Source organism: Ruditapes philippinarum, unplaced genomic scaffold (genome assembly GCF_026571515.1).
Source record: "Ruditapes philippinarum isolate M1 unplaced genomic scaffold, ASM2657151v2 ctg1088_1_1_1_1, whole genome shotgun sequence".
Lineage (NCBI taxonomy): Eukaryota > Metazoa > Mollusca > Bivalvia > Venerida > Veneridae > Ruditapes > Ruditapes philippinarum.
The window spans coordinates 326,966-347,076 of record NW_026862563.1 but is presented as its reverse complement, the minus strand read 5'-3'; the positions used below and the strand labels follow the sequence as shown (position 1 = coordinate 347,076).

Below are 20,111 nucleotides of genomic sequence, written 5' to 3'. Positions count from 1 at the left end.
GGCAATTTAACATACCCAAGTTTACATAATATTTTCTTTGTGTGATCCAGCGAGCCCCTCACATTAATTTTCACAACCCGGAAAATTCCTTTTTATTATTTTTACATGGCAGACAATTTCCCTTCCGTCCGTTATTTCACCACGAGCAATTCATAAAAGGAATGAGTAGAAAGCTGAAAGCTTTTTCAAAGCATTACTTAACATCTATATTATATATGTCATGGATATACATTAAACAGTTCTCTTTCGGGAGGATAGGGTGTTTGAAGATGAACCTGTAATAACATGGTTGGCACAAAATTATAGAAAGTAAGGATTCATAGAAGAAAATAAGTTTTTATAATAAAAACTCTATCTACAACTACTATAATAATAATTCTAATTTATAGTGCGCATGGGTAAATATACGTATGAACAAATTCAAATGTGAAGTGAATGAGGCCCGTCAACGTGTAACAAGTAAAATGCAGAGATAAATAAATGGTTGAATAATGAGATGAATAAATGAAATGGAGGAATGATGTACATTTTATGGAGTATGGGTGTGCAAGATAGAAAGTGGTGTGATATCAAGTCATAATCTTGTACTCATCGAAATCTTGTACTTAAGCAATTTATGTGAAATCAATGGATATCATGCTACAAACATGTTAAAGACAACAACTTAAGCAAACAAAGAAACCTATAGACTTTTGTTATAAATTAGATGGAAAGAAGTCATATAAATGTTTCGATGAAATTAAGGCCAATATTTTTAACACAAAGAACAGTCTTATGCATGCACAGTGCAGTGTGTAAATGTGAATTATGTTAAGACTAGACTCTAATTGTATAAAAAAAATGTACAAGATACACAATTCGCTATATTTTCTAAGCAAAGAGGGGCGTGCTTTTGTCAATATAAGGGAAATAAAAACAAATAAAAATATTGTTTATTAAAGCTTGTTAAAAGTAGCAATCAAATGTATTAACAAGTTATAGAGAAATTAAAGGAATTATAGAAAGTTTTAAAATTCAATTGAGTAGTGACCATATTACCTGTGGTCTTATCAATACTAAACTGATTTTTTTTTCGCCCACTTAGCTCAATGAAAATGTGAAAAAGGTGGATTGATTTTACTGCTCAATCGAACGAAAGTTTTATAAATAATTTCAAAAGTTTATTCCCATTTTGCATTATGCCATAACAACTATACATTTCTTAACATTTGAATAAAATTAATGTCTATAATCTTGCTATTGTTATCTATCCATGTTTTTAGTTAAATGAATATATTTAAAAGTACTGTTAGAATAATTTTAAGAACCATTTACTGCCGACGGACAGGACTGACGAACAGACAGACAGACAAAGGGTTAATTTGTATTTCCCTCAAATACAGTACGAAAAATGTGTAGAAACGCGATGGGTAAGAAAGAATGACTGGTATATATGCACTGATTAAGCCGCGATACATATAAAATTGATTTTAATATAAATTCATAATCATATCATAATCATGTCGTTTACCTCTCTTCTTGAACTCTTTCCCGAGAAGGAACATCAGACACTGTGTCATCAGAGCTAGACATTATGTTTGCTGCCACGCCTTCTGAACTTTTGTAATGTAAAAATTTACACTATGAATAAAAGCATTGTGCTAAATACGTTTTATTTCAGTGTTAAGATCAAAACGCTCGGTTTGAAATTTATCAAAAGATGTTGTATACCAATCTTAACATGTCCTTGAAAAATTATAAATCAGTTGTACAGAAGGAAACGTCTATTCTACTATTTATTGGAAAGACGTTTCTGACGTAACACTCGTTTTTGTTACTTTGATGTATTTTGGTCATTAGATAAATGTTATGATAGTTATAACTGAAATTAAAAATAAAGTTATAGAAATAGACACTTCATACATGTTTACTGCAAATATCACATAACACAAAACAAAAAATCTGGCAAAAACATGATATGACTGTTGAGAAAAAAGAAATAACACAAAAACCAAAGCAAAGGATTACAAAAGTCTACACAAAAAGAGGGTCCCATTTGACTTTTCCTTATTTCTAAAAAAACACATCAGAAAAAGAAAATTACATTAAAACGTACTCATACAAAACATTTTTTGTACTAAATAAAGGTCATATTTCATATTTGACCTTTACTGCCTCAGATTGAATCAAATATATAAATGAATAACAAACTAATGACAATTTAATTCAAATTAAATAATTGACCCTACCAATCAAGGTCAAGTAAAGGTAAATGTCATCCGAATAATAATGATTATTCAACATATCGGATTCTTTTATGATTTTTGTCCAAGTATAAATCAAATCGATAAATAAATAACAAAGCTATGACAATTAAGCAAACTTTTGTTTGTTTGTTTGTTTGTGTCATTTTACGCCTTTTTCCAACAGTATTTCAGTCATATAGGCGGATAGTTTCCTAACCATCGTTCCTGGAGAGTTACACCAGTACTTGACTACCTTCCTCCGTGTGCTTAGACTTCCATATAAAAAACTAAATCAATAATTTGATATTTGAATGAAAACAGTAGCGACTAGAGTGTGAACAAGATTTTTCTATTTTTAGCTCCTGTGACCTAGTTATTTATCCGAGATGACCCATGTGCGAACTTATCTGAGCAATTACATAGACAAGCATCCAGACAAAGCAAAGTTTGATGATAATTTAGTCAAAAATGTGATCACTGTAGTGTTAACAAGGTTTCTACATATTTGGGCGATGCGACCTAGTATTTGACCCCAGGCCACCCATATTCCAACTTGACCTAGAAGTCATCAGAACAAACTATCATACCAATTTCAAGGATATTTGGATGAAAACAGTAGTCTCTAGAGTGTTAACAAGATTTTTCTATTTTTAGCTCCTGTGACCTAGTTTTTATCCGAGATGACCCATGTGCGAACTCATCTGAGCAATTACATAGACAAGCATCCTGACAAAGTTTGATGATAATTTAGTCAAAAATGTGATCACTGTAGTGTTAACAAGGTTTCTCCATATTTGGGCGATTCGACCTAGTATTTGACCGCAGGCCACCCATATTCCAACTTGACCTAGAAGTCATCAGAACAAACTATCATACCAATTTCAGGGATATTTGGATGAAAACAGTAGCCTCTACAGTGTTAACAAGATTTTTCTATTTTTAGCTCATGTGACCCGGTTTTTCATCTCAGATGACCCATGTTCAAACTCATCCGAGCAATTACAAAGACAAGCATCCTGACAAATTTGATGATGATTGAGGCAAAAATGTGACCACTAGAGTGTTAACGAACAAGTGTGGACGGACGACAGACGATCCTAAAAAGCTCACCCTCAGCAAGCTTAGGTGAGCTAAAACATAACTTCAATAGTTCATGCAAATGAGGCGAAACCGATGAATGTTTCTAATCAAGCGAACCCTATATCATGCCGAAAGTATGTTAAACCAGTTACCGAAATTTGCAAAATACGCGAAGTTGGTATCATTGATCGACTAATAGTAATAAACCCGGACATGATGTTTTAGCGGGAATTACATGTATGATATCAGTTATTGTTAAAAACAATTTCTTAATAGAAAAGAAATTCATGTTAACATCACAGGCGGCAGTATCAGTGTTTGGACACCCCACCCCTATCTGCCCCTGGACCCCAACTACAACCCTGAAATAAAATTCAACACTCTAAGGCTTACTATAAGGTACCAAATACAAAACCACCGATGAAATTATATAATAAAAAAAATTTTCCACTATCAAAATTATAGTAATAGAAATATGTAAAGCCTACTATATGTCCATTTGCCAAACAATGTGGAACACGGGAAATCGTCGTTTCGGCGACTGAGGCGCATTCCGGCGGGATTTCGCTGCATCATTCATTTACATCAATAAAAAGAACTTGAATTCCACAGCTTACTTAATTCAAGTCCAATGAATATCAATATTCTATCGATTTTTTCTATTTCACGGTAATTTTTGACTTGTCGTTGCCATTTTGGATTCTGATACCTGTGTGTTATACGCGATCTGATTGGACGTCCAATTTGGCTCGTCCAATCAGATCGCGTATTTCAACCCAGGTATCAGACTGCAAAATGGCTACGACAATTCAAAAAATACCGTGAAACAGAAAAAATCGGAATGATAGTGATATTCGTTGGACTTGAATTACATAAACTAAGGAATTCTAGTTCTTTTTATTAATGTTAATGAATGATGCAGCGAAATCCCGCCGGAATGCGCCTCAGTCGCCGAAACGACGATTTCCCGTGTTCCACATTGTTTGGCAAATGGACATATAGTAGGCTTTACACCTTTCTATAACTTTAATTTTTTTAGTGGAAAATAATTTTTTTTTTATATAATTTTATCGGTGGTTTTGTATTTGGTACCTTATAGTAAGCCTTAGAGTGTTGAATTTTTTTTCAGGGTTGTAGTAGGGGTCCAGGGGCAGATAGGGGTGGGGTGTCCAAACACTGATACTGCCGCCTGTGATGTTAACAGGAAGGCAGTTTTTTCAGACACTAAAATGAATTATAGTTTTCGTTTTTATTTCGACTACACAGTGTCAATTGCTTGTTTAAGTGTCTGGGAGTTTAATATCGTATGTTTACTTGTTAGCGAACATTCATGTGTAGTATCGTGTGTGCACTAGATAAACGGCAAGAGATGTCAATAAGAAATATTCTACATGGGTTGCAAAGAAACTACACATTCAAATGGTGAAAACGATGTGTCCTTGCATCGAAAAATTTACACGTGCTATTTTTGATAATTAAATAACCTATGATTGCTATTTTATGATCAATTACAGTTAAATTAAATGATGTTTGATGGCATGATTAATGACTATTTGCTTACTTTATTATTTACTTCTCCTATATTGTTAAACATTGTCTTACCTGATAAATTACGAATATAAGATCTACTCGCTCAGATGAACTTTTTTCATTTATACAGGTTCACAATTACTATTTTCTACCGAGAATCAACTGCTACACAACAACAGCATAAAACAAAACAGTAAAAACATAGAAAAAAACTTCACTTAAACGTATCCTACATTGAAAGTAATAGGAAATGTCCGAGTATTGAAAAAAAGTATTAAGGCTAGACGTCAAAAAATAAATACATCCCAATGACACCATTTTTCGTTTAATGATAATTATATTGAGAAAATATGTCAATATTACATGATTTTATCTTTAAGACAGTTTCATAAGCTTCGAATGATAACATGATTTTCATATATAATTGCTTACAACGATGCACTCAATTAAAGTGGGCGAAGCTACAATCTTCGTATGCACAGTATACTTGTACATCCGGTTGTTAATTATATGGAACGCGAATTTTGAAATAAACACACGCGTAAGTTCAGTTTAAGGACAAGGAGCGAATTAGATAATATTATTTACAGTCGTCACAAAAACACCTAACTACGTGAGAATTGTGTTTATATCATGTCTATTTATTGCATTACGTCCTCCATTTTCACGTTTATTAAAGAGAATTTAGGTATTTCTATGCAACGGTATCTCGCGATATTTGTACGGTATCATAAGAACAGTGTACATGACAAATATGGTTAAAGTCTACGCAAATTTACCCTGAATTTCTTTTATTCAGCACAATGACATACAGTAGGCTTGCAAGAATCAAAGCCATTGTGTAAACCGGTCTTACTGTCGATATTTGAGAGACCGTTGTGTATACATTGAAATCAAATCTAGATGATTAATTTACAATTAAATTAGACGGAATTCACATAGGAACGTAATCTGGTGGTATAGTTATTTGTGTTATCCATATATAACGATTTTAGAGAATAAACACTGCATGTTGTGCAGCGTTCACCGGAAATAGCCTCTCATAACATCGTAAACGAAAGTAAATGGTACGTTGAGTTCACCAGAATTAATTTGTCATCATAACTTAGTTTAGATAATATTTATTTCTATTTAACAACATAGATATATACAGTAAGCATATACAATCACACTGATATATTTCGTGGATTGGAAAACAAGTCAAATGTGACTTATGTAAATTCCTTTCCTTGCAATAAAATATGCACATATTTGGATAGAATAATACAGAAAAGGGAAATCAGATAAATAATTAAAATGAATAAATTTGTTAGAACATTATTATCTAGAGTAGTAGAATAAGAAAACTGCTGTTTAAAGATTGTTTCATAATATTGGGAGATTACTCCAAACAATTTCTATTACAAAGTAAAATATTGTTTTTAAATAGTACACAATTTAAATAAGTTTTTTTCAGATGATTTTGTTCAGAATGTTTCGAAAAAAAAACACTAAAAATATTTAAATAAAGTCTTGAATTTAGATAAAGAATAGAGAATATATCTATTTCGCCACATAGACATAATGGAGAATGGATAATAGACTTTTTATGAAGGTCAAAGTTCAGGAAACTACAATCTAAACGAAGACGTGCGTGCAATATTTGGCCTATACGACTTCCTACATTAAATGAAGGGGAGGCTTTTGGGTTTTTTTTAAGGCACCGTTTAAAGGCAGCAACAGAAGATGAGTTTCTTGTATCTACAGGTAGTAAGTTCCATGCTCTTGCAGAAGGAAGAAATGATGAGTTATATATTTGTGTCCTTGAGTTTACTTGTCTGTGATTTCTGAGGTGGTAGGACTCGTTGTGTTGGGGTATCAGGTCAGAGAGATAGTTTGGAGTAATTCCATTGTACATTTTAAAGAATAAAACTAGTTCATGTTGTTTTACGCCTTTCGGCCATGGTATCCCATTTGAGGTCGTTAAAATATTTACTTATATTGCATAATTTTATCATTACTTAATCTATTTCTCCAACCTAAACAATTTTGTGAACCTGAATAAGTCTGACTTAAGAGCACGATTTGCTTTTTAATGCAAATTCAATACTATTTGTTCAATTTGCGATTGATTGTAGCGTATCTGTTGACATTTGCGAACAATGTTGAAATTTACCACTAAATCAAGCCCAAAACGCAGTTTCTGTATTAGAATCCGTCTTTAATTCATAATATAGACTTCCCTCTAATTGTATTTGAGCGGTTACCAATCAACTCGAGCTGCTTTTAGCAAAATTTGCTAAAAACAGACTTGCCTTTTATACAGAATCTAGCATGGTTATGTACAGGGTGTAGACAAGTGTACGGGGGTAGTAGGTAAACGAATGCTATTTTCGGCAGAAATATAAGTACGAACATGCACGTACTCTGAATAAGGAATAAAATAGAGAATAAGGATCGATGTCGGGAGCTCGGATCGTAATGTGAAACAATTTAATACTTTTCAAATGATAAATTAATGCTTAATAAGAAACACTTAAATCTAGTACAATATGTCAGACAAACTGAATCATCATAGTTTAATTTCGCTTGTCATTCTCTGTTTTTAAAGATTACAATTACCATTTTTGACGAGCGTTTCTTCGGTATATACAAAAGTTCTCCCACAAACTCCTGGACATTTATCAGAAGAATTCCTTACAAGTTATTAGAAGAACTCCAGTTCCTCATCTGTGTATCATTATTGTTAACAAAATTCCCTTTGATTTGGTATTCAATTTAATTTAATAATAATGTATTGCATATACAAATATACATCAGTTCTTTTACATCAACATATTTAGACAATTAGCCCAACAAACTGTGCGCTTTAGGGCTTTTTATTAAATAGACAAAATGCCAATTTTTTGCTAAATTATCATTTGCCCTTCCCTGTAAAAGTTCAACATCAGTTTCATAAAGTAAAGAAGGTTTTATATCAAAGTTAATATGAATTAATTAACTATACACTTTCATTTTTTAAGATAAGCAAAACGATTGAAGAGAAAAGAAAAGCCGAAAGTTGTGTGTCAACACTACCACCAATCACCTGGTATTCGACCCACGATCACAATTGCAAATAGAGCGAGGTCATCGCCTTGTTCAATTGTTTCTACATTTATCAGAAAGAAACAAAATGGTTTTAATGACAAGAAGCATATGATTTACCTGTCCGTTGTAACATCTGTTATCCGCGATCTTTGTTTATAATTTACGTCATCCACATCTGACGATGGCCTGATTTCGTTGTTGAATAATTGTAACGTTATGTATCTTAATGCAAAGTAAGATGAAATTCCTATTATAACAAATATCAATAGAAAATACAGTGTTTCCGAATCCATGTTTCGTAGAGAGAAAAAACGTCACTTTCGATTTAAGATTTTGGAAATCAACAAGCTACTTTTAGTTTCGCTCATCATTATTATGCTGACGATGCTAATAAACCGAATTGGCTAAATCTTAACATTTCAGGAACGAAATATCCCAACATACAATGGCACAGTCTAAACGTTCACAAAAGAGCGAAACACGAACGATATAGATAGCAGACGGTTAATTTTTGCGTTGGTAGCTTTATAATAATTGGTTATAATGGCACGTATTTTGATTTACAATTAAAATCCGTGATAATGGAAATCTGATAAATTAAGTTAATAGTACATTGAAAGAATTTTTTAAAAGGTTGAATTATTTCACTTATATTACGTTTAATTATATCTATATGTTATGTATACAGACGAAAAAACGCCTGTACATAGATTTAGCATATCGTAACACGAAACATACACATATAAATGTAACAAACCACAACAAAGGTATGTTATTGCTCTTTATTATAGATTAAAATAAAAATCTCAACAGGAATAACTTTTATTTCATTATCCCATTACATTGTACTTAGAAGACGCATAAAGTTTGTAAACTAAAGGTATCACTTCCACATAGCATGAATGGGTTTGACTCACCGTTGGCTACGATATGCGAACATTTGTAGCATACTTGATACCTGATGAAAATCACAGATAACAAGTTTAATAATATTCAGATGTAGTAGGGAATGAAGCCAGCAAATCATTACATTTAAAAATGACAATTTTTCATCTGTTTATGATTGATCATTTTCTTTATCTATTAATATTTTCTCTTTTTTTTCTATTCTGATGAAAAACACATCATTGCTAAACATTCTGAGGCAAATCAAATTTGTTCAAACCATTTTTAATGCTTGATCTATACTACCTACTGCAAATTATACATGTATTTTAAGTGTTTTCACGCCCCCACCCAAATTTGAGGCCTCAAATAGTGAACAAATATGCCCTATTTAGGTCCCAAAACACTTGTTTTCGTTTGAGAAATGTGTTATCACTTTTTCGGCGCCACCCCTATCAAGAGGTGCCAGTGGGGGATATGCCCTATTTTGATTGGGGTTTGAAGAGGGGCTACCGCACCCCTCAACACCAAGAGAACTAGAGCTTGTGAAAGGCTAAAAATGCCCCCAGGTCAATCTTAAGGTAGCGTGTAACCAACACTGAAAAGCCCTAGACTCTGTCTCAATCCATTGAGAAGTTGCAATTTGATGAAAAAACACAACGCAAAATAGTGATTATTAGCAATTTTCAAGTGTCCCTTCTTTGCCATGGTAACAAGAAATTTAAAATTGAGCCTGCCGTTAAGGCTATGGTCCAGTAAAAATATGTGCCAAGTTTAATCAGGATAAAATGATTTAGCAATTTGAACTTGTAACAGGAAAACAGCAGTTTGTCAAAAGATTCTCATGCGGAAATGGGTTAATGGGTTGTATTTTTAAGTGTAGCTTAGTCTTCCATATAAAAAACAAAATCAATAATTTGATATTTGAATGAAAACAGTAGCCACTAGAGTGTGAACAAGATTTTTCTATAGAGCTACTTATAGTAATAAACCCGGACATGTTGTTTTGGCGGGAATTATGTTATCAGTTATTGTTAAAAAAACTTTTCTTAATAACAGGAAGGCAGTTTTTTCAGACACTTAAATGAATTATAGTTTTCGTTTTTATTTAGACTGCACAGTGTCAATTGCTTGTTTAAGTGTCTGGGAGTTTAAAATTGTATGTTTACTTGTTAGCGAACATTCATGTGTAGTATCGTGTGTGCACTAGATAAACGGCAAGAGATGTCAATATGAAATATTCTACATGGGTTGCAAAGAAACTACACATTCAAATGGTGAAAACGATGTGTCTTGCATCGAAAAATTTACACGTGCTATTTTCGATAATTAAATAACCTATGATTGCTATTTTATGATCAATTACAGTTAAATTAAATGATGTTTGATGGCATGATTAATGACTATTTGCTTACTTTATTATTTACTTCTCCTATATTGTTAAACATTGTCTTACCTGATAAATTACGAATATAAGATCTACTCGCTCAGATGAACTTTTTCATTTATACAGGTTCACAATTACTATTTTCTACCGAGAATCAACTGCTACACAACAACAGCATAAAACAAAACAGTAAAAACATAGAAAAAAAAACTTCACTTAAACGTATCCTACATTGAAAGTAATAGGAAATGTCCGAGTATTGAAAAAAGTATTAGGGCTAGACGTCAAAAAATAAATACATCCCATTGACACCATTTTTCGTTTAATGATAATTATATTGAGAAAATATGTCAATATTACATGATTTTATCTTTAAGACAGTTTCATAAGCTTCGAATGATAACATGGTTTTTATATATAATTGCTTACAACGATGCACTCAATTAAAGTGGGCGAAGCTACAATCTTCGTATGCACAGTATACTTGTACATCCGGTTGTCGCATTCATCAAGAGTAAAAATTTGTTAGTATGTGAACGATCTATATGATGAGAATGAATTTGTATTATGTTTAATTTACCTTCAATATGCAATTAAATGCAAATAATCACTTAATTTATATAACATTAAAACTATTTATATTGAACGCGAAAACACACTCGTAAGTTCAGTTCAAGGACATCGGAAGATACATAAAGAGCGAATTAGATAATATTATTTACAGTCGTCACAAAAACACCTAACAACGTGAGAATTGTGTTTATATCATGTCCATTTATTGCATTACGTCCTCCATTTTCACGTTTATTAAAGAGAATTTAGGTAATTATATGCAACGGTATCTCGCGATATTTGTACGGTATCATTATAACAGTGTACATGACAACTATGCGTCATCAACTTTAAAATTTTGTTTTATAAATTAAATGTAAGCGGGTTAAAGTCTAAGCAAATTTACCCTGAATTTCTTTTATTCAGCACTATAACATACAGTAGGCTTGCTAGAATCGAAGCTAGATGATTAAAGCCCCAGTCACACTAGAACTTACGACCAGTGAAGACCAGTTCACGATCACCAGTGACCTCTAGTCGCGGACAATCTTTAAAACGTCTTACGACGGTCATCGATGATCTTTGACAGTCGCAGGTTATCTTATTTAGGTCCCACGACCAATTTCAGTCGTAGAGAGGTTTTTGAGCTTGCACAAAAACCTCCTTGCGATCAAACACTCGCTAGTGATCTTATAAGGTCTTAAGGCTGTCGCACGATGGTCGTTCGGAACTGCGACAATCTTACGACAGGCTAGACGTCAAAAAATAAATACATCCCAATGACACCATTTTTCGTTTAATGATAATTATATTGAGAAAATATGTCAATATTACATGATTTTATCTTTAAGACAGTTTCATAAGCTTCGAATGATAACATGATTTTCATATATAAAATTTTTCTTACAACTTAATTCACTCTTTAAAAAGGGTGGGCGAAATTTACAATTTCTTCGAAACGGGTTACTTTTGGAAACACCGGGTTTTGGGTTTAATTTTTATTTTGGAAAACGGGGAATTTTTTGAAATAAACCCAAGGGGGGAAAATTTTCATTTTTTAGGCAAAGGGAGGAATTTTTGGGAAAAATTTTAATTTTTTAACCAATTTCCCGGGCCCCACAAAAACCCCCTAACCTTTTTAAAAAAATTTGGGTTTTTTTTAATTTTCTTTGTTTTTTTTTAAATTGGGCATTTTTCCTTTCCCAGTTTTTCAGGGTTTTAATTAAAGGGGGAATTTGGGGAAATTTCCAATTGCAAGGGTATTTTTTCGGGAAAATTTTTGTTAACGGTTTCAAAAAGGAAACCAAATTGGGGGGAAGACAAATATGGTTTAAATTTTAGCCAAAATTTTAGAAACCCGAATTTTTCTTTTTAAAATTTTCAGAACCCAATGCATTAAAACAGGCGGGGGTTTGCAAAAAATTTCCAAAGCAATTTGTTTTTTAAAAACCCGGCTGCTTTTCCTTTTTATTTTTGAGAAAAACCGGTTGTGTAATCATTGAAATCAAAAGGGGGAGGTTTAAAAAATTTTAAATTTAAATTAAGGAAAATTTTTCAAAAATGGGAAACTTTTATTTGGGTGGAAATTTTTTATTTATTTTTTGGTTTTTTTCCTTTTAATTTTTAAAACAAAAATTTTTAGAGAAAAAAACCCCACGGGCCCTTTTTTTTGGTCCCAGGGTTCAGGGGGAAAATTAAGCCTTTTTTCTTTAACATGGTAAACGAAAGTAAATGGTAACGTTGAGTTCACCAGAATTAATTTGTCATCATAACTTAGTTTAGATAATATTTATTTCTATTTAACAACATAGATATATACAGTAAGCATATACAATCACACTGATATATTTCGTGGATTGGAAAACAAGTCAAATGTGACTTATGTAAATTCCTTTCCTTGCAATAAAATATGCACATATTTGGATAGAATAATACAGAAAAGGGAAATCAGATAAATAATTAAAATGAATAAATTTGTTAGAACATTATTATCTAGAGTAGTAGAATAAGAAAACTGCTGTTTAAAGATTGTTTCATAATATTGGGAGATTACTCCAAACAATTTCTATTACAAAGTAAAATATTGTTTTTAAATAGTACAAATTTAAATAAGTTTTTTTTCAGATGATTTTGTTCAGAATGTTTCGAAAAAAAAAACACTAAAAATATTTAAATAAAAGTCTTGAATTTAGATAAAGAATAGAGAATATATCTATTTCGCCACATAGACATAATGGAGAATGGATAATAGACTTTTTATGAAGGTCAAAGTTCAGGAAACTACAATCTAAACGAAGACGTGCGTGCAATATTTGGCCTATACGACTTCCTACATTAAATGAAGGGGAGGCTTTTGGGTTTTTTTTAAGGCACCGTTTAAAGGCAGCAACAGAAGATGAGTTTCTTGTATCTACAGGTAGTAAGTTCCATGCTCTTGCAGAAGGAAGAAATGATGAGTTATATATTTGTGTCCTTGAGTTTACTTGTCTGTGATTTCTGAGGTGGTAGGACTCGTTGTGTTGGGGTATCAGGTCAGAGAGATAGTTTGGAGTAATTCCATTGTACATTTTAAAGAATAAAACTAGTTCATGTTGTTTTACGCCTTTCGGCCATGGTATCCCATTTGAGGTCGTTAAAAATATTTACTTATATTGCATAATTTTTTATCATTACTTAATCTATTTCTCCAACCTAAACAATTTTGTGAACCTGAATAAGTCTGACTTAAGAGCACGATTTGCTTTTTAATGCAAATTCAATACTATTTGTTCAATTTGCGATTGATTGTAGCGTATCTGTTGACATTTGCGAACAATGTTGAAAATTTACCACTAAATCAAGCCCCAAAACGCAGTTTCTGTATTAGAATCCGTCTTTAATTCATAATATAGACTTCCCTCTAATTGTATTTGAGCGGTTACCAATCAACTCGAGCTGCTTTTAGCAAAATTTGCTAAAAACAGACTTGCCTTTTATACAGAATCTAGCATGGTTATGTACAGGGTGTAGACAAGTGTACGGGGGTAGTAGGTAAACGAATGCTATTTTCGGCAGAAATATAAGTACGAACATGCACGTACTCTGAATAAGGAATAAAATAGAGAATAAGGATCGATGTCGGGAGCTCGGATCGTAATGTGAAACAATTTAATACTTTTCAAATGATAAATTAATGCTTAATAAGAAACACTTAAATCTAGTACAATATGTCAGACAAACTGAATCATCATAGTTTAATTTCGCTTGTCATTCTCTGTTTTTAAAGATTACAATTACCATTTTTGACGAGCGTTTCTTCGGTATATACAAAAGTTCTCCCACAAACTCCTGGACATTTATCAGAAGAATTCCTTACAAGTTATTAGAAGAACTCCAGTTCCTCATCTGTGTATCATTATTGTTAACAAAATTCCCTTTGATTTGGTATTCAATTTAATTTAATAATAATGTATTGCATATACAAATATACATCAGTTCTTTTACATCAACATATTTAGACAATTAGCCCAACAAACTGTGCGCTTTAGGGCTTTTTATTATATAGACAAAATGCCAATTTTTTGCTAAATTATCATTTGCCCTTCCCTGTAAAAGTTCAACATCAGTTTCATAAAGTAAAGAAGGTTTTATATCAAAGTTAATATGAATTAATTAACTATACACTTTCATTTTTTAAGATAAGCAAAACGATTGAAGAGAAAAGAAAAGCCGAAAGTTGTGTGTCAACACTACCACCAATCACCTGGTATTCGACCCACGATCACAATTGCAAATAGAGCGAGGTCATCGCCTTGTTCAATTGTTTCTACATTTATCAGAAAGAAACAAAATGGTTTTAATGACAAGAAGCATATGATTTACCTGTCCGTTGTAACATCTGTTATCCGCGATCTTTGTTTATAATTTACGTCATCCACATCTGACGATGGCCTGATTTCGTTGTTGAATAATTGTAACGTTATGTATCTTAATGCAAAGTAAGATGAAATTCCTATTATAACAAATATCAATAGAAAATACAGTGTTTCCGAATCCATGTTTCGTAGAGAGAAAAAACGTCACTTTCGATTTAAGATTTTGGAAATCAACAAGCTACTTTTAGTTTCGCTCATCATTATTATGCTGACGATGCTAATAAACCGAATTGGCTAAATCTTAACATTTCAGGAACGAAATATCCCAACATACAATGGCACAGTCTAAACGTTCACAAAAGAGCGAAACACGAACGATATAGATAGCAGACGGTTAATTTTTGCGTTGGTAGCTTTATAATAATTGGTTATAATTGCACGTATTTTAATTTACAATTTAAATCCGTGATAATGGAAATCTGATAAATTAAGTTAAATAGTACTTTGAAAGAATTTTTTAAAAGGTTGAATTATTTCACTTATATTACGTTTAATTATATCTATATGTTATGTATACAGACGAAAAAACGCCTGTACATAGATTTAGCATATCGTAACACGAAACATACACATATAAATGTAACAAACCACAACAAAGGTATGTTATTGCTCTTTATTGTAGATTAAAATAAAAATATCATCAGGAATAACTTTTATTTCATTATCCCATTAAATTGTACTTAGAAGATGCATAAAGTTTGTAAACTAAAGGTATCACTTCCACATAGCATGAATGGGTTTGACTCACCGTTGGCTACGATATGCGAACATTTGTAGCATACTTGATGCCTGATGAAAATTACAGATAACAAGTTTAATAATATACAGATGCAGTAGAGAATGAATCCAGCAAATCATTACATTTTCAAATCAATATACAAAATGACAATTTTCAAAAACATTGTACTAGTTTTACATCTGTCTATGACTGATCATTTTCTTTATCTAATAATATTTTCTATTTTTTTCTATTCTGATGAAAAACAAATCATTGCTAAACATTCTGAGGCAAATCCAATTTTTTCAAACCATTTTTATTACATAAATTCAATGCTTGATCTATACTACCTACTGCAAATTATACATGTATTCTAAGTGTTTTCACGCCCTTACCCAAATCTGAGGCCTCAAATAGTGAACAAAAATGTCCTATTTAGGTCCCAAAACACTTGTTTTCGTTTGAGAAATGTGTTAAAAAATGTTATCACTTTTTTCGGCGCCACCCCTATCAAGAGGTGCCAGTGGGGGATATGCCCTATTTTGATTGGGGTTTGAAGGGGGGCTACCGCACCCCTCAACACCAAGAGAACTAGAGCTTGTGAAAGGCTAAAAATGGCCCCAGGTCAATCTTAAGGTAGCGTGTAACCAACACTGAAAAGCCCTAGACTCTGTCTCAATCCATTGAGAAGTTGCAATTTGATGAAAAAACACAACGCAAAATAGTGATTATTAGCAATTTTCAAGTGTCCCTTCTTTGCCATGGTAACAAGAAATTTAAAATTGAGCCTGCCGTTAAGGCTATGGTCCAGTAAAAATATGTGCCAAGTTTAATCAGGATAAAAGGATTTAGCAATTTGAACTTGTAACAGGAAAACAGCAGTTTGTCAAAAGATTCTCATGCGGAAATGGGTTAATGGGTTGTATTTTTTAAGTGTAGCTTAGTCTTCCATATAAAAAACAAAATCAATAATTTGATATTTGAATGAAAACAGTAGCCACTAGAGTGTGAACAAGATTTTTCTATAGAGCTACTAATAGTTATAAACCCGGACATGTTGTTTTGGCGGGAATTATGTTATCAGTTATTGTTGAAAAAAACTTTTCTTAATAACAGGGAGGCAGTTTTTTCAGACACTTAAATGAATTATAGTTTTCGTTTTTATTTAGACTGCACAGTGTCAATTGCTTGTTTAAGTGTCTGGGAGTTTAAAATCGTATGTTTACTTGTTAGCGAACACTCATGTGTAGTATCGTGTGTACACTAGATAAACGGCCAGAGATGTCAATATGAAATATTCCACATGGGTTGCAAAGAAACTACACATTCAAATGGTGAAAACGATGTGTCTTGCATCGAAAAATTTACACGTGCTATTTTTGATAATTAAATAACCTATGATTGCTATTTTATGATCAATTACAGTTAAATTAAATGATGTTTGATGGCATGATTAATGACTATTTGCTTACTTTATTATTTACTTCTCCTATATTGTTAAACATTGTAATACCTGATAAATTACGAATATAAGATCTACTCGCTCAGATGAACTTTTTTCATTTATACAGGTTCACAATTACTATTTTCTACCGAGAATCAACTGCTACACAACAACAGCATCAAACAAAACAGTAAAAACATAGAAAAAAACTTCACTTAAACGTAATAGGAAATGTCCGAGTATTAAAAAAAAGTATTAAGGCTAGACGTCAAAAATAAATACATCCCAATGACACCATTTTTCGTTTAATGATAATTATATTGCAATGAGAAAATATGTCAATATTACATAATTTTATCTTTAAGACAGTTTCATAAGCTTCGAATGATAACATGGTTTTTATATATAATTGCTGACAACGATGCACTCAATTAAAGTGGGCGAAGCTACAATCTTCGTATGCACAGTATACTTGTACATCCGGTTGTCGCATTCATCAAGAGTAAAAATTTGTTAGTATGTGAACGATCTTTATGATGAGAATGAATTTGTATTATGTTTAATTTACCTTCAATATGCAATTAAATGCAAATAATCACTTAATTTATATAAGATTAAAACTATTTATATTGAACGCGAAAACACACTCGTAAGTTCAAGGACATCGGAAGATACATAAAGAGCGAATTAGATAATATTATTTACAGTCGTCACAAAAACACCTAACAACGTGAGAATTGTGTTTATATCATGTCCATTTATTGCATTACGTCCTCCATTTTCACGTTTATTAAAGAGAATTTAGGTAATTATATGCAACGGTATCTCGCGATATTTGTACGGTATCATTATAACAGTGTACATGACAACTATGCGTCATCAACTTTAAAATTTTGTTTTATAAATGTATGCGGGTTAAAGTCTAAGCAAATTTACCCTGAATTTCTTTTATTCAGCACTATAACATACAGTAGGCTTGCTAGAATCGAAGCTAGATGATTAAAGCCCCAGTCACATTAGAACTTACGACCAGTGAAGACCAGTTCACGATCACCAGTGACCTCTAGTCGCGGACAATCTTTAAAACGTCTTACGACGGTCATCGATGATCTTTGACAGTCGCAGGTTATCTTATTTAGGTCCCACGACCAATTTCAGTCGTAGAGAGGTTTTTGAGCTTGCACAAAAACCTCCTTGCGATCAAACACTCGCTAGTGATCTTATAATGTCTTAAGGCTGTCGCACGATGGTCGTTCGGATCTGCGACAATCTTACGACAGTCTTAACAAATTGCCACTAGTCACTAATAATCTTCAGTAGTCTTTAGTAATCGTGTGATGGTCGTACGACAAGTTGTAGGTGATCGCATGTTATGTCACGGGTAGTAGTAAGTAATCCCAGGCAATCTTGTGACCATCGTACGTTTACTTATGACCTGTCGTGCGATTGTCAATGATGACTTGTCTTACGATACTCGCAAAAGTAAATTTATCTGTGCAAAAATGGTTTCGGTCGCAGACAATCGCTGATGATCGTCAGTTTTACAAGTCGCCGTTGGTCGCAAGTAATCGTAAGCTCTAGTGTGACTGGGGTTTAAGATACAATTAAATTAGGCGGCCTTTACCTATTCTTTTATAAGTACCGAAAATAAATTGCAAAACGTAAGAATCCATATATAACGATTTTAGAGAACGCAGTGTTCACGTGAAATAGCCGTAAACGAAAGTAAACAGTACGTCGAGTTCACTATAGGTAATGTTTCATCATAACTTAATCTATTTTTCCAACCGAAGCTTATTCAGTCTGACTTAAGAGCAGTATTTGCTTTTTTCTGCAAATTGAATACTTTTTGTGATAAATTGTAGCGTATTTGTTGACATTTGCGGACAATGTTGATATTTACCACTAAATCAAGCCCAAATCGCATTTTACCATTTTTGACGATACCCATAGAATTGGGAATTTAGCGATGTTTTGATAAAAAATGGAAAAAATGCATGATCTTAATTTTGCAGTAATTGCATGAATACAAAGAATCGCTGTCTAGGAATGCATCTGCAAACATTTGAGCAAGAGGAAGCCATAACTTTCAAAAAATTTCGAACTTTTTATTCAATATTTATATTTTGTAACTGTCAACTGGGAATTTTCAATTTTGTCCTGTGGATTGGGAAAATAATACACTATTTTCAGTTGGGCTAATGACAGAATATCGGCTATAAAATAAGCCAAAAATATCACTGAAATTTATAGAATATGTTTAACAAAATTCCCTTTAATTTGGTATTTAATTTGATAATACTGTATTGCATATACAAATAGACATCAGTTATTTTACATCAACATAATTAAAAAATATACAAAAGGATTGGGCCAAAAGTTTTTGCAAAATTATCGTGGGCCCTTCCCTGTAAATTCATAAAGCAAAGATAGTTTTATATTAAAGTAAATATGCATTAAGTTACTATACACTTTCATTTTTAAAGATGAGCAAAATGATTGAAAAGAAAAGTCGAACAAAAAAAGTTGCTGTTGTGTGTCGACACTACCACAAACCACCTGGTATTTGACCCATGATCGCAACTGCAAATAGAGCGAGTCATCGCCTTGTTTAATTTTTATACATAAAACTTTTCATTATTAGAAAGAAACAAAATGGTTTTAATGACAAGAAGAATCTACCTGTCCGTTGTAACATCTGGTATGGGCGTTCTTCGTTTATCATTTGCGTCATCCATATCTGACGGTGACCTGACTTCGTTGTTGAAGAATTGTAACGTTATGTACCTTAATGCAAAGTAAGATAAAATTCCTATTATAACAAATTTCAACAGAAAAGACAGTGTCTCCGAATCCATGTTTCGTAGGGAAAAAAATAAGTCACTTTCGATTTCAGATTTTGGAAATTAACGAGCTACTTTTAGTTTCGCACATCATTATGCTGATGATGCTGGCTATATCCCAACACTTGAGTGTATACAATGGCACAGTCTAAACGCTCACAATAAATATAGAGAAAGAGCGAAACACGGGCGATATAGATAGCAGACTGTTAATTTAGTTTAAACATATTTATTCCCGAAAGTATATATAATGTACATACAAATATATAACAAACAAAACATTTTTACACAATGGAAAAGGATGAGAATGAAAGACAAGTCTTATAGAATTCTTCTCCTTTGGCGAACTATATGGTTTGTCTTAAAAAAGTTTATAGTTAGTATATACTAGACAAGGGAATAAGTATTAATCATACACACATAAAAATATATATTTATATATAAACTTATATAGAATAGATTAG

General features: G+C 32.4%; 1 protein-coding gene across 4 annotated transcripts in view; it reads right to left on the bottom strand.

The window, feature by feature from the left end:
- LOC132719442 (interferon-gamma-inducible GTPase 10-like) overlaps positions 1–19,789 on the bottom strand; it is a 28,506-nt gene extending 8,717 nt beyond the window's left edge. The window contains exons 1-2 of one of the 4 annotated variants that reach the window (XM_060703209.1): positions 19,487–19,789; positions 1,511–1,600 (exon numbers count right to left, since the gene is read on the bottom strand). In XM_060703209.1, coding sequence (XP_060559192.1) covers positions 1,511–1,600; positions 19,487–19,662 — 266 coding nt within the window. In that variant the 5' untranslated portion in view covers positions 19,663–19,789. Of the gene's footprint in view, positions 1–1,510; positions 1,601–8,021; positions 8,556–19,486 lie in introns of those variants that run through there. The other 3 variants (XM_060703210.1, XM_060703211.1, XM_060703207.1) reach the window with 3 other exon arrangements.
- Positions 19,790–20,111: the final 322 nt, after the last annotated feature.